This window comes from Dichotomopilus funicola (genome assembly GCF_033296635.1).
Source record: "Dichotomopilus funicola strain CBS 141.50 unplaced genomic scaffold C8A04scaffold_4, whole genome shotgun sequence".
In the NCBI taxonomy this organism is placed as follows: Eukaryota; Fungi; Ascomycota; class Sordariomycetes; order Sordariales; family Chaetomiaceae; genus Dichotomopilus; species Dichotomopilus funicola.
In genome coordinates, this window is record NW_026944025.1 from 637,242 (window position 1) to 651,105 (window position 13,864).

Below are 13,864 nucleotides of genomic sequence, written 5' to 3' on the forward strand. Positions count from 1 at the left end.
GACACTCTTGATTTCTTGTCCATGAAACAAATCGATATGTCGTAGTCATACGTAGTGTACACTAAAATAAACGTTATATTACACAACGCCTTTCTCTGCACTCTTACTGTTACTCTATTGCCCATGACGTTCAACACGTCGCACATATCATATCCAAAAATAAACCTCAAATTCTAAATTCCATACCTCCTATCTGCAAGGGTATCCGTGTGTGTATGCTCATAGCCCGTTTTACCGCGTAATCAAACCAACACTGATCTCGATGATGCCGTCTATGTTTTGCCATTCCCTCTCTGACCCTCCATACTCTGCCCTACAAACTCTGCCCTGGATGACTGCATTTCATGACTGCCTTCCATGCTTAGGTCTCCAGGCTCTGTTTCCATGCTCTGTTCCGCATTATCCCTCCCTAATTACCCGCTCCCCAAAACTCTGATTCCTCGTGTCCTTGCAGCAGCCACTCGTTGAATTCCCAGCTACTCACTAAATCGCCCTCAACCGAACAAGAAAAGACCAAACTCGCTCGCTCGCTCGCTCGCTTACTCGACCGATCCCTCTATCGCAGTATCTTTATTATCCTCACCATCCCCTCTACTTCCTACCTGGCTCCCTCCTCCTCATACACTTCCTCTTCTCTATTATCTCCCCTCTACTTCTTCCCTGACCCCTTCTTGCTCACCCCTCCGCCCTGATCCTGACCCATCATCACCCCCCCTTCGTCGTTATCATCGTCCGTTTCCTCCTTCACCACCTCCCCAATCCTATCCTCCTCCTCCTCCTTTCCCGCCCGTCCCTTCCCATTCTTCTTCCCCCCGGGAGGACCAGCTTCATCCTCAACCACATCTTTATCCTCATCCTCGGCTATATCACCCCCCTCCTCACTCCCCTCCACCCCATCCTCCTCCTCACTATCCTCCTCATCATCATCATCCTCATCCTCACTCCCCAAAATCTCCTCGCCAACACCCATCTCCCCATCTACCAACCCCGCACCAGCACCCTCCCCATCTGCAGTATCCCCGCCCGCACCACCAGCACCAGCGGCGGTACCAGTCCCCGGCCGCCGGCGTTTTTCAAAGTCCTGCTTGTGCGCCTCAGCCATGGCTTGGAGGATGGAGCGCTTGCCGACTGTGGAACTGCGGCGGTTGCGGAAGACATTAACGCCGCTGGTGCTGCGGGGGAGTGTTGCGCCGGTGGTGGTGGCTGTGGATGTGGCGGTGCCGGATTCGAGGGTAGTTGGAGCTGGGACTGGGGCGGTTGGACCAGTTGTTGTTCGGCCGGGGGAAGGGGTAGTTGGGGGTGGGAGGAGGGCGCCTGTGTCGCTGCGTGAAGGAGCGGTGGTCGTCGCGGCGGAGGTTGCTGTGGCCGGGGGACGGAGGGACGACGGGGCCGGGGTTCCGGGGATCCCGGGGGTGAGTGTGAGTTTAGCGGTCTCGGCGTCGGCGCCGTCGACGGTTGGGACAGTGGCAGCTGCAGCAGCAGCGGCGGCGGCTTCGATGCTGGGGCGCTGGACGAACTGCTCGAGACGGTAAGGAAGCGGGGTGTCGCGGGAGGCTTTGTACTGGGCGACGTTGGCGCAGTGCTCGTTTTCGACGCGGAGGAGCGTCCACATGCCGCGGCGGAAGACTTCGGCGAGGCCGACGAGGAAGGATACGATGGTGCTGTGCTGGGTGCGATGGGTGAAGATGGCGTAGAAGATCCAGCTGAAGCGGAGGATGGGGTCGATGATCATGATGGCGTAGTAGATCCAGACGGGGCGGATGGCTGTGATGTTGCGGAGGAGCCTGCGGTGGGCGCCTGCTTGTAGGAGGGAGAAATCCATGAATAGATCCCAGATAGCTGGTGTCGTGGTTAGTGTGGTCACAAGAGGTTAGAATCTAGAAACAACTCACAGCAGTACACCGCGTTGACAGTGGCAAACGCAATAAACAAGCTAATGTTGGTCTTGCTATCGCTCATGCGGTACACACTAAGCAAAACCGCCGTCAGGATAGTCATGCCGTACTTGCCGCAGTTCACCAGGTGCGGAAACACATTGCGCGTATCGCGATAACGACGGACACACTGCAACGCACGCCAGATGGGCGGCAGCGCGTTGAAGAAGCCGAGCAGACGCGAGTGTGTCGAGTTGCACTGGCTGGGGTTGTTCCAGCTGTTGGCGTACAGGCAAAAGAAGAGCTCGATGTTCTGCCCCGTGTCAGTTTGAATCCTGTCGGCGAAGTGGAATCGAGGAGCACGTACACAGGTTGCGTAGGTTAATGAGCACCAGATATCACCGAGGAAGAAGTCCCTAAACTCGACCGGGTACAGCCCAGATAGCAGCAGCCGATACTAAAGACATGGTTAGTCGGACCAACCCCTTCAGGCGAGTTCCTTAGACGGACGACTTACGTGAGAGTACAGAAACCATGTCCTCGCCTTGTGGTGCAAAATAGGCACCGGGAGAAAGATGATAACAAGCGATATCCCGATCAAAATGACAGGATAATACAGATACAACTCCTCCCAATTACCCACCCTCGCAAAATTGAGCCAGATGCAGACGCCAAACAAGGCAAAAAAGAAGGCCGGAAACTCAGCCACTTGCTTCCAGTCCAGAAAGTTGCGCGCATCAAACTCAAAGATGAAGGGGTAATTGACCTTGTTCTTCAACCAGATCCGGCAGTCCAGGGTAAACAGCGTGAACAGCAGCAAGACAAGAAAATACCCCCCGTACAGCTGCAGCAGATAGCTCGTCTGTTCGATAAGGGTCGGGCTCTCGTTACTAAACAGAATCTCCGAGCCGAAGGACAGCCCCTGAACGGCAAACACCGCTCCGACACCGATCATCAGCCCACTGCGGAACGCGCTGCCGGACCAGTCCCCGCGGCTCTTGTGCAGTGCCCGCAGCTTGCCGGCTGCGATCTTGTGGTTCCCCCTCTCAAAGTAACGCGCGTACAGGTCTTCGACCGTGCGGATGTGTCCGTCGAGAATGTCGCTGTTGACAAACCACGACTTGTTCACCTTCTCGTTCATGTACCGGTACGGCGGCTTGGCGTTGACTCCCTTGTCGTATTTCTTGTTGAGCTTGCGGAACGCAGTCCGGTTCAGCAGCGCGTACGACTTGAGCAGTTCCAGGCTGCGGTAGAACTCCTGCAGCGCCAGCTTCAGTTTCCGCTTTGCCGTGCGGTAGGGCACGTCGTGGACGGCAGCCGACGGCCGGCGTACGTAATCCTTCCCTGGGTCGCCGCCGCCGCCGCCACCGACCTGGCCGGTCATGACGGGCGTCCGGGTCATTTTCGTGAGTGCTTTCGAGTTGGGCCCGGGTTTGAGCAGCCGGTCTTTGATCGGGTCGATCCAGTGGTGGTGGGCGTCCTCGGGCCGTGCTGGGGTATCATCGCCGGTATGGCCATTGTCACGGTTCTCTTCTCTCCTACGCTTCGACTCCGCGATCTCAGCCGTCCGCCGGTTCCGCATCTCGTGCAGCTGCGCCCGTAGTGCTGCCAAGCGATCTGTCGCCTGCTCCTCCTTCTCCCGGTAAAACGTCTCAATCTTGTCCAGCTCCCCATCCAGAAACGCAAAGAAGTCGCGCTCCGCCGCCCGGACATAATCCAGGTTCTGCATCCCAATATCCGCCTTGCTAGGGCTGCGTCGGGGCACCTCCGAACCAGCTGAGAAGAGCCGGGTCAGTCGCTGACGGGGTGTGGCAGGCGGCCCAGCGGACGGAAGCATGGGAAAAGACGGAGAGCGCTGGTAGATTTGCGCAGAGGCTGCCATCGACGCACTGCGTGGGAGGGGTCCCGACGTCGGGCCGGTGTCCCCGTCCCTGTCCCCACTCTCCGAGTTCGACGGGACCTTGATGGCCGGCGCGGGGAGCGCGAAATCATGCCTCCCGCTCGCATACGAAGCGGCTCTTCCCCGAGACGCCGACGGCCCGATACTTCCATAACGAATGCCGCTCCCGGGGCTTCCCGCTAGTCCCAAACGTTCACCCCCTTGCTGCTTCGTGGCCGGGGACTGGGACCCGTATAGGCGCTGTCCATCGTCGGTCTTTCGAGGTGGCGTGAAATGGTGGCTGATACCGAAAAAGGACGCCGGGGTGTTGCCCCGGGGTTGTTGCGTTCCAACGGGGGTTGCGGTCCCTTTTCTCGCGAGTATCGGCGAGGCATTAGCGCGGCTGATAGCTCGTGTGACTGCTTTGACGTGCTTCTTGCCGGCTTTGTAATTTAGGTACTTGACGCGCCATTCTAGTGTAGGGCCGCGGGAAATGAAGAGTCAGACAAGTGTACATTCCATATTACAAAAGAACACCCCCGGGCCCCGTCATCCCGCGCTGTGTCTCGCCGGCGTCCAGTGTCTCAACGCCGCCCGTTGACGATCCACCAGCCATCGCGTGCTCTGCTCTCGCCCAAAAAACGCCCATTGGCAGCACGTGGGACACTGGAAGACGACGATGCCGGGGCCCTCATGTGTCTCAATTGGTAAACTCACCTGGGACAGCGTCCTGATCAAGCTCCTTTGCGAACCTTGACGACTCCCGTGTCAGTATCAATTGCTTTCTTTCACGGGGGCTTCAGATATTCCTCGTGTCTCTCACTTCATGACGCCAAGTCGAGCATTGCGCTGGGCAAGCAGTGTAGTCCCAGGCCAGTCTCGAGCAAGTGCGAGATCAAACAGGCGAGCATATGAAAGAGGTTGTGGAATTGTGTCGAGGGTAAAAACAAAAAACGTCAAAGTTTCCTAGGGACTACTCGGGAACCCGTAAAATGCCGCCTCGTTGCGGTTATTCCAAGTGGAATGAAAGATGAGAAGAATTAAGCCAATCTTGGTTCATTGTATGACTTTTCCGATTTTCTTTCCTTGCACATGCTCGGCAGGGACACTTCCCCTAACGTTAAGCAGCCAGCCAGCCACTGAATGAGACACCGAGAACACCCAAAGGGGGCCCAACGGCTGAAGGCCAAGCCGCTGTGGGGCCCGCCCAACGACCTCTGTGCCTCCGTTAGACCTCACGTTAGTGTAACTAGAGCCGACAACGAAAAGACCCAACCCTAACTGCGATAAGCTTTTCTCGTAACTGGATATGCAGATGTGGATGACTCGAGAGAGAGGGAAACGACTGAGGGTCAGCTTGGCCAGTGGGGAAAAAGACCTGCCGGCTCAGCTTATAATCTTGCAGGCCGGCAAGACGAAACTCCCGAGACACGGACGTGACGGGGTTCTCCTTCAGATTCGCCATAGAAAGAAGGTGCGATTTCCAAATTTGAGGTTCTTAGTGGAAATGCCAGTACGATAATTGGGGCTTAGACTTGCCGGTCCGCTTCCTTGCGGCGTACCCTTGTTTCTCAACTCCAGGTTCCCATTTACCACCCTCGCCGTCCCATGTAGGCAGGTCTTGAAAGAACCTCCCGTCGTTTCCGGTGTTGTGTCGCCAAACACAAGCCAAAACTACCTTTTCGGCGCCGGGTGCCCGGATATCAACCGAGGCCTTGTGGCCGGAAATCCATCATCCCGAGACCTTACCAGCTTGCTCCACTCCAATTGAAGATTTGCTGCTCCTCATGTGGATATCTCACGGTCTTGTTTTTTTCTTCCTCCTAGGACGACGAATTGGAACCGAAAGCGCAAGCACGCCTATCAGACCCGGTGCTTGGGTTTCGGCCCGGGACGATCTCCGGAGAGGCGATCGGGGGATCAAAAAAGCGAAAGCACTAGAAAATGCTGTGGGGACGTCGGGACGAACAACCAAACCCCCGCCCTCATCGCCTGCAGGACGGAGAGGCCCCCCGCAACCTGTTCGCTTGCATGCACCGATGTTGGAACTGGGGAACGCGTCGATTGGCTGGCGTTGCCTCCGACTCGCTTACACTTCAACTCCGATGCGCTTTTCTTCAGCCTGCCCTCACATTAGCGCCGTCGCCGCCGATGGTGTCTTGTCTCGTGGCAGTCCGGTCCGGTTTGGGGTCCCCATTGGAACGGTGGACGCCCAGTGAGAGCTGAAGCTGCCTTGCCAAGAATTGTTTTTTTCCCTTTCGAGCGCGGGGGTTAGGAAGAAACTGGTGCCTTACACTAGGAGCGGGAATTTCGCGATGGGAATCGGATTGACAAATGAACCCGGTGAAAATTGTGCCGCCCGCTCCCGATGCTCGGCCTCCACAGTCCACCTTCACTTCGTCGCGGGTGCCTTCCCCCACGGTTACAACGAGCGGATCCCAATGAGACGCTGTCACTGAACCACGCACCGAGCATCCTGGGCGTTCCAGGTCGTTGAGGCCGGCCGGCTCGGTGTCAACCGTCAAAACTATCAACCAATGACGCATTGCAAACCCTCTGCCGGCCCATCACGCCCGTCGCCTCTAGGGGGGTCGCGCAGCGGCCAGCATGCCGACACAATCGACAGAATTGACGCAAGGAATCAACTTTGAAAGGCAAGGTGGATCGAGTGACAAAACGTGAGCCAGTTGCAACGCGGGGCGGCGCGATCGCAGGGTGATCTGGGCTACCAGTGGACGACGAGAGAGCTGCCTATTGTGTACACAGAAAGACTGCTAGGTTGGTGTTGCGCCCCACGAAACAGAGGCACGTTGCATTTTACATGTTTCGAGAGCCACCAGGAAGACTGTGCACTGTGGCGGGCGTACCCATACAAAATGGGATGCCGTGCTGAGCCACCGCGTGCCGGGCCGCGTGGTGTTTGTGTTTGTTTGAAGCGTAATGTCAGGAAAGTGCATTGAAGATGCCTTCGTTGGCAGGGCTGCGCTTCAGGGATCTGGCCATCTGCCAGTGATCGCGTTGTCCAGTACGTGATCGAGGACTTTTCGCCGGCGATTGCAAATGACAGCACCACTTGGAGCAAAAGCTACCCCACCCTCGCAGGTCTAACCCCACTTGCGTTCAGCTGCAACGGGCGTCAAGCATTGGATCCATGCCCGTCAAAGCGCGGCCCATCCGATCCCCATGTTCGACCGAAGGGCTGATGATGTTTGCATGAAACCATTGAATGAAGTTATTCCTCTCGATTGCCTCGCCTGTGTGCCATTGCTTCATCTTAACTCGTTGTAGTGTAGTAGAAACGGATGGGTTTCGCTTCTCTTTTCCTTTCTGTTGGCTGGAACCAACGAATCCCGCGATTCGGCGTAGTCGTCGACGTGCCGCTAGGTTGCAAAGTTCGTTGTTGGTCGACAATCCAAAATCATTCCATCGAAACGTGCTTGCAGGTGCCGCAGTCGCCGATAAGGGCTCCAGATTAGTTGTTAACGCACTGCAACCCCTCCCACTCTCGCCCAAGCTGCACGTTCATTTTCAACCAACAGCACGACGAACCTCGGGTGGTCTAGACGACGGAAGTCAAAAGCCAGCTACCGTCTCCCCAACTTTGCAACGCGGGCATCCGGCAGATGAAAGTTTGATGAGATCGCCAAACAAGGAGAGCGCCAGTCTAACAGACAGACGAAGCTGGAACCAACGGTAAAGCAGATCCTGCTGTGCCTGCCGCTCTTCCGTCGGTGCTTGGATCATCTCCACAGCATAACATCATCGACCCTAGCCACAAGACCAGGGCTGGGGCATGCAACGTGGGAGGTGGGAGGAGCCGCCAAGTTTGACCGGGGCTCCTTTCTGACCTTTTTCAGTTCGCGTTCCCCGTCTCCTCTTTGAGCAACACCACCCCTCGAATCTCACCACTTCTTTCCCCCAGAATCCGACCCATTTCGTGGGAGCAGCACCAGATTTGTTGCTTTCCACTCAGCGTGCATCGCCGATCGATGCGCAGCTAAAGCAGCGATCCGACCATCGCTCGACCCCACCTTCGTCGTCGCATCGTTCCTATCAATTGCTTCGATTGGCGCCTTACTGAAATGGTCGGCATTTGCTGACCGGAATTTCCGTGCGCCAAACCGCCGAGCTCTCTTTAAAGTACCTCATCGGTATTTTTTGTTCACCGCTGGCGATCGTGCGACCGACCACCTACGAAGCACCGGCTTCATTCGTCGTTGCTTTGCTTCGACAACTTCAAAGTCGGCATTCTGCAGCGGTAGCAAGACCACGAGTCGCCTTCCACGATGTCACACAGGTGGCCGGCCGAGCCGGCGTACGACACGCAATATACTCGCGTGCGCGCGCCACCCATGGAGCCTGTGAGTGCTTCAACCTACACCCACAGCCGATCGAGGACGACGTCGTCGAATACTTTCCCCGCCGGCATGCAAGAGTCGTACCAGCAAAATCCTTACCCGCAACAGCAGATGCAGCACCTTGCCCAACCCTCGATGGGCCACCACCAAAGGCGCTCGCCTAGCGTGAACACTTTCAGCACCGTCTCCAGCGGCGGGATGGGCCCCCCGCCGTCTTACAGGACCTCGCCCACCCTCGACGTCAGGAGATCTACCTCAGGTCGGTCTGCGGCAACCTCCAGCTCGCCACAATCCGGCTATGTTGCACTACTCCGGCGGCAGAAGGCCACGGTGTGGTGTGACCGCGCGCAGTACGAAGACCCCAGGTTACAAGCGCAGCAGAAGGCTGCCAAGATGCGGGCTACTCGTGAGGTCGTTGGAGCGGGCAGCGGGTTGGGGCTGGGTCTCATGGGCGCGAGCCGTACTTCCACTGGCCTTAGTTCGACCGGTGGCAAGGTCGCGGCCAAGATCCGGCATCACGGGAAACCCACGGTTATCGGTTACTCCCCCGGCAGCAACTACAATGGTGTTGGAGGGGTTCCTCTCCGCCTGAGTGCGACCGAGGTAGAAGGCGAGGAGAGCGAGGAAGAGGACTCCACCGCCGCACAGCGACTACACCACCGGCGGACCGGCAGCTCCGGGCGCAACAGCACCGCCAGCGGCCGAAGAGCCATGGCGTACCGTACCTCCGGAGGCCTCGGCCCCGCTGGTGGAGCCACGAAGTGGAGCCCGAGCGATACCCCCGAGCGAACGGGATCCTTGGTCGACGACAAAATGGCCGGCCACGGCACCCCTCCCATGGACGACGCGGCCAGCGGCAAGGCGAGGAGTTTCGGCAGTGGGAGCAGCGGCGAGCGGCTGGACAATGTCCCCGAACTCAGCGGCAACTCGGCCCATCTAGCAAACAACAGCATGAAGCACGCTACGGTGACACGCGAGAAGAGCGTTAAGAACGTCGAGGAGCTGAAGCGCCGTGGTAGTGTGGATGAGCGGACCATGACGCTTTCTACTGGCCGGCTGTACATTGCCAACCCTGATTAACGAGTACAACAATTACCCCGTCTTTGGACGACGACGACGACGACGACAACTACGATGACGGAGACCATGGTGTCCCCCATCGATCGATCGAACTGTCAACCTCTGTCATACTTTTTTCTCTCTTTTTTTTGTCGACATTTGTCTTGTACCTGCATCGAACATTTAATCCAGCCCCCCATGCATATTTCCGGCGCTGGAGGTTTCGGCTTGGGCATCTACAATCGCTTCATCTCCCTGTCGTTACAATCAACTTCTTCTTTTTTCATTTTACTTTTGTTATGTTATCATTTCCAGGGCCATTCGCTTGTAACGCTGTGTTCGGTTATGTTCGTCTCCCTGTCTAACTAATACCCAGTGGGAGAGGCAAGGTCATGGATGAATGGAAAGGTGTGTGTGTTGGTGTGTTCAAAAGGGCCAAGTGGGAAAACGAAATGGGATACCCGGACGAGGCGGAGAAGGTTTCTCTCTTTGGGACTCAAGATACCAATCAATCAATCAATCGATCAATGCCAGTGGGGGATTTGCGATTGCCATGTTCATGCACCGGCTCATGTGACTGGACTCGTTGTCAATCTGGGGATCAATGCGTCAGTGAGGGTCGAGTCTCCTAGAAAAATCGATGACGACAAGAGAAATCGATGTTGCATTCTATACCCGGGAATTGGAGAGGCCGGACCTTGCAGCGAAGCAAGTTGGGGGAGAAGTTCGCAAGGCCAAAAACAATGCGTTTCCCAGCCGGTTAACCGGCCTTGCTGGCCTAGCCTGCCTTGGAAATCGATCCTATAACACCCGGGTCATATGAACACTTTTGGCCGAATTCGCTTTCCCCCATGATCCCTTCTTGGCAAGCTGGCAAGTATTCTGTGGAGGAGTTAAAACAAGCATTCAGACAGAGTCCCAAACTCTTTCGTCACCATCGAATTAACAAAACCCCATTCATTCCCCCTTGCGCCACACTTACCAGTAAGCGCCAGTTGCCAGGGATGCAAAACCCCGTCATCTTTGTTTCGCGATCGGCGTGGTATGCTACGTTCCATGTGGCGGCGTTGGATTTACAACACTCTGGGGTTGGGAACGAATGGGGAAAGAGGTTTTGTTTGATGGGGTTGCCGATCTTCCGCTTCGTACCGCTCTCGCGACCAAGAGAGGGAGCACTGGGAGAGACGAAACGATGTCACGCTTTTGTTGGCCCACCTTTTTTTGCCGGTGGAAACCGGGGAGGTTTTGGGATGGGCTTGAATGGGGTTTGTTGATTTTGGATGCGCGGGATTAGGATAGGGGATGAGGATAGTGTAGTCTGGGCGACGAGGTTGAAATATTACAAAGGGGGGGTTCTTGGGCATGGGTTGAAGGATTATGGGATTGAGGAGGAGGATGGGCCGGGCTGCCTCTTGTATTTGGCCACTGACCCCGAGTGAGGGTTCTCAGCGGAGAGAGGCTTGAATAAACAGTCTGCAAAAAAAAATCTTGAAAAATCAAAGCATGGCATACTAGGACGGTAGAACTTCAAAGCACAGGTCCGTATAATGTCATAGAGTAAAGGGGATATTTCAACTTCATTTAAGATGTTGGTTGCCGAAACAGGAAACGCCCAAGTTGCACGACAGAAATCTGGGGCCGCCTGTATTCTCCTCCGAACAGCCACATTTCAATGCCACATTCTCCTGCAGGCGCCACAGCAATTAATGACGCGTGGCACGCGCGAATCTAAAAGGAGGCGCGACCTGACGCGTTTCCACACCACCCACAAGGCCCAATAATCCGTTGCCTTGGGCCGTGGCCAAAGCAATTCCCACTCCACATTCCCACCCGATTTCCAACAACACGACCAATTCGAGCCGACCCAACCCCGTGAGCGACCGAAACGCACCATCGCCGGCCCCGACTGCCAACAACCCCCGTGGTTGTATATCAAAGTCGCCCGCCGTGTTTACTTGGTGCGGTCGATTGGATTCGGTCCCACGGAACTCTGTATCCTCGGGTGCCGAGTCACGATGTCTTCTCTCGCCATGTCTCCCGAGGTCCAAGACAGGGACCTCGCGGGTCGAAAGCGATCCCATGGCGATTTCCTCAACCAAGATTCATGCGGGGCACCCTCGTTTCGGGACTCGGAGCATACTCAGACGGGAGATTCGTTGAGCGACAGTAAGTTGCAACTAGACGCTTCAACTAAGGGGGGTCTTTTCTGACCACGGCTCTGCCCTGATTTTACAGAAGAGAACGATAACCGACACCCTTCAGCTGGTGCGGCGGCTTCGTCTCAGGCAAAATCCACATCAAGCTTGAGCGAGCCAGCGAGTAGCCCACAAAACGCCCCGTCCCCATCTCCCCGGTCAACGCCAGCTCCTTCGTCAACAACAACGGCACCAACCCAACTTGGCTCGGCACCAGCCAAAGTCACGCCGCAAAAATCGACTAACGGTGAACCGCCGAAGAAGAAGAGACTTACCGGCGAAGAGAAGGCTGCGAGAGATGCGGCGGAGAAGCAGAAGAAGGATGAGGAGCGGGAGAAAAAGAAGCGCGAGAAGGAGGAAGCTGAGAAATTGAAGGCGCAACAGAAGGCCGCGGAGAAAGCGGCGAAGGCAGCAGAGAAGGAGGAGGCTGAGAAACAGAAGGCTGCGGAAAAGGCCGCCAAAGCAGCAGAAAAAGCGGAGAAGGAGAACGAGAAGAAGCAGCGCGCCGAGGAGAAGGAAAAGAAAAAGAAAGAAAAGGAGGAGGAGGAGGCCAAGAAAGCACGCAGCCAGATGAAGTTGACCAACATGTTCAACCGCACCGCAGCCGCCCCTAAGAAGGAGCTTGCAGCACTTCAACTGAGCGACGCTCAGCCAGTCGGTGCCACGGCGAGCAGCGAGGTAAAGGAGACATCACTGTACGACCAGATGTTCAAACCATTCTTTGTGAAGGAGCATGTCCGGCTAGCGAGGACCGCGGTCCAGATGGACGAGGAGACAAAGGAGGCCAAAACGAGGATTTTGGACAAGTATCTCTCAGGCGAGTGTCAACATTCGGCGACTACCTTTGAGCCCCTTGAAGCACTCCAGATACCCTACAAAACTCGCCGCGGGAGGGTGTACCCGAGTGTTAAGAAAATCATGGCAGAGTTTGAGGGTCTTTCGTCAGACAATCTCACCGGTCCCACGACAGAGTCACAGAAGGCTCAGATGAAGCATACGTTGGAGACCTTGAAGTCAGTACCGATAAAGTCGATCAAATTCAGGGAAGATGTTCGACCGCCCTACATCGGCACGATCAGCGGCCCGCCCCCTGGGATGAAGGACTTCCGCCGACTAGCACGAAAGCCAGCCGCCGAGGTTCTTGACCTGAGATACGAAGATGATTCGGAGGCAGAGTGGCAATATGACGATGGCGAGGACGTGGATGATTTGGACGATGAGGAAGAGGAAGTCGACGGAGACGAGGACATGGACGACTTCCTGGACGATTCCGAGGATGTTGGCCCCGCGCGGATGATCTTTACTGGGGCTGGTGGTATCGAGCCCGAGAGCGTTGGTCCGTCATGGGAGAGTCAAACTGGAAGCAACGCGGAACCGAAGCTACATCAATTCCGGCTAGAATTTGTTCTAGGTGGGTTTATGACTATCCCCAGTTTGTTTCTGCCAAAATACATACTAACCGCTCGCAGAACCACTGGAACAACACCACAGCATCGACCCCTTCTCGACCGGGTACTGGGAGACGCCGAAGACGAAACCGAGCGCAGGTAACGAACCATCAGCCGTATCCGCATCCACACCCGCATCCATATCCGCATCCATATCCGCATCCATATCCGCATCCACTACGAATGTTTCCGCGAGTTTAAGTTCCGGTCAAGATGGACGTGCTAACCCAATGGCGCCACCCCCCGCCCCGGCAGACGCATTCCAGGCTCTCAGCAACCCCAACGCAACAGGGGCAAAGAAGTCACAGCAACCGCTGCCGCTGGATATGCAGCAGAAACTAAAGGACCTTGTGCGCTCTATGCCGACGCTCAGCAAAGTCGGCGTGATCGAGCTGTTTGCGGCCAGTAACCCGGGATGCCCAAGGAACCAGATCAAGACGTCATTCGAGGCCCTGTTTGAGAAATCAGGGAAGGTGTTCAAGGTCAAAGGAGAGTAGGAGATTCATCAAGAGTGGCATTCTATTTTGCTCAAGGACATGGCACACCATCTTTGCTTTAGGGCAAGCGGTATGGCTACACATTTTAAGCTGCAAGGAAGGGAAACCGGGATGATATGTGTTATGAAGGGTCGGAGTTTTGGTGTCAGGAACATGGGTAGGGTGGGAAACACGGGTCAATTTTTGTTGTTCCCCGGCGTATTTGGGCGTTGCTGTGTTGGGTGTTACCGGTGGTTGGGAGCATCTAGAGCGAGAAGTGAGAAAAGGATTGTAGAGAGTATGGGCGGGTAGTGCGGGTACGGTGTGTACAAGTTTCAAGCAAGAATGGGGGCCAGCATTATCTCTGCGGTAGACAGATCAGGCAAGCAATGTTTTTTTCGTGTGCATACATACGGGACCGTGAAAAAAGTGAGGAGGGTATGTGTGCCGGATTACCCCATGCGCCCTATCGAACCTCCATGTTCATGAGGCAACACTAGTTTTTCATACCACACGACAATCAGCAGTCTAGTACACCCAGAGTTACGCAAAACGCAAGTAATCACCGTATGCCC

The 13,864-nt window shown here is 55.8% G+C and overlaps 3 protein-coding genes across 3 annotated transcripts; 2 read left to right on the plus strand and 1 right to left on the minus strand.

The window, feature by feature from the left end:
• Nucleotides 1–649: 649 nt before the first annotated feature.
• On the minus strand, nt 650–4,581 carry C8A04DRAFT_34420 (uncharacterized protein; the record flags this gene model as incomplete). Its single annotated transcript, XM_062782818.1, has 7 exons — nt 650–908; nt 987–1,839; nt 1,893–2,187; nt 2,242–2,331; nt 2,392–4,226; nt 4,471–4,505; nt 4,577–4,581. 7 exons carry the CDS (start codon nt 4,579–4,581, stop codon nt 650–652), a joined length of 3,372 nt encoding a protein of 1,123 aa, XP_062640599.1.
• Nucleotides 4,582–8,039: 3,458 nt separating this feature from the next.
• On the plus strand, nt 8,040–9,191 carry C8A04DRAFT_9267 (uncharacterized protein; the record flags this gene model as incomplete). Its single annotated transcript, XM_062785421.1, has 1 exon — nt 8,040–9,191. One exon carries the CDS (start codon nt 8,040–8,042, stop codon nt 9,189–9,191), a length of 1,152 nt encoding a protein of 383 aa, XP_062640600.1.
• Nucleotides 9,192–11,200: 2,009 nt separating this feature from the next.
• On the plus strand, nt 11,201–13,310 carry C8A04DRAFT_9226 (chromatin assembly factor 1 subunit A-domain-containing protein; the record flags this gene model as incomplete). The annotated part of the gene is made up of 3 exons (XM_062785405.1): nt 11,201–11,336; nt 11,406–12,776; nt 12,835–13,310. The coding sequence occupies 3 exons, from the start codon at nt 11,201–11,203 to the stop codon at nt 13,308–13,310; spliced, it is 1,983 nt and encodes a 660-aa protein (XP_062640601.1).
• Nucleotides 13,311–13,864: the final 554 nt, after the last annotated feature.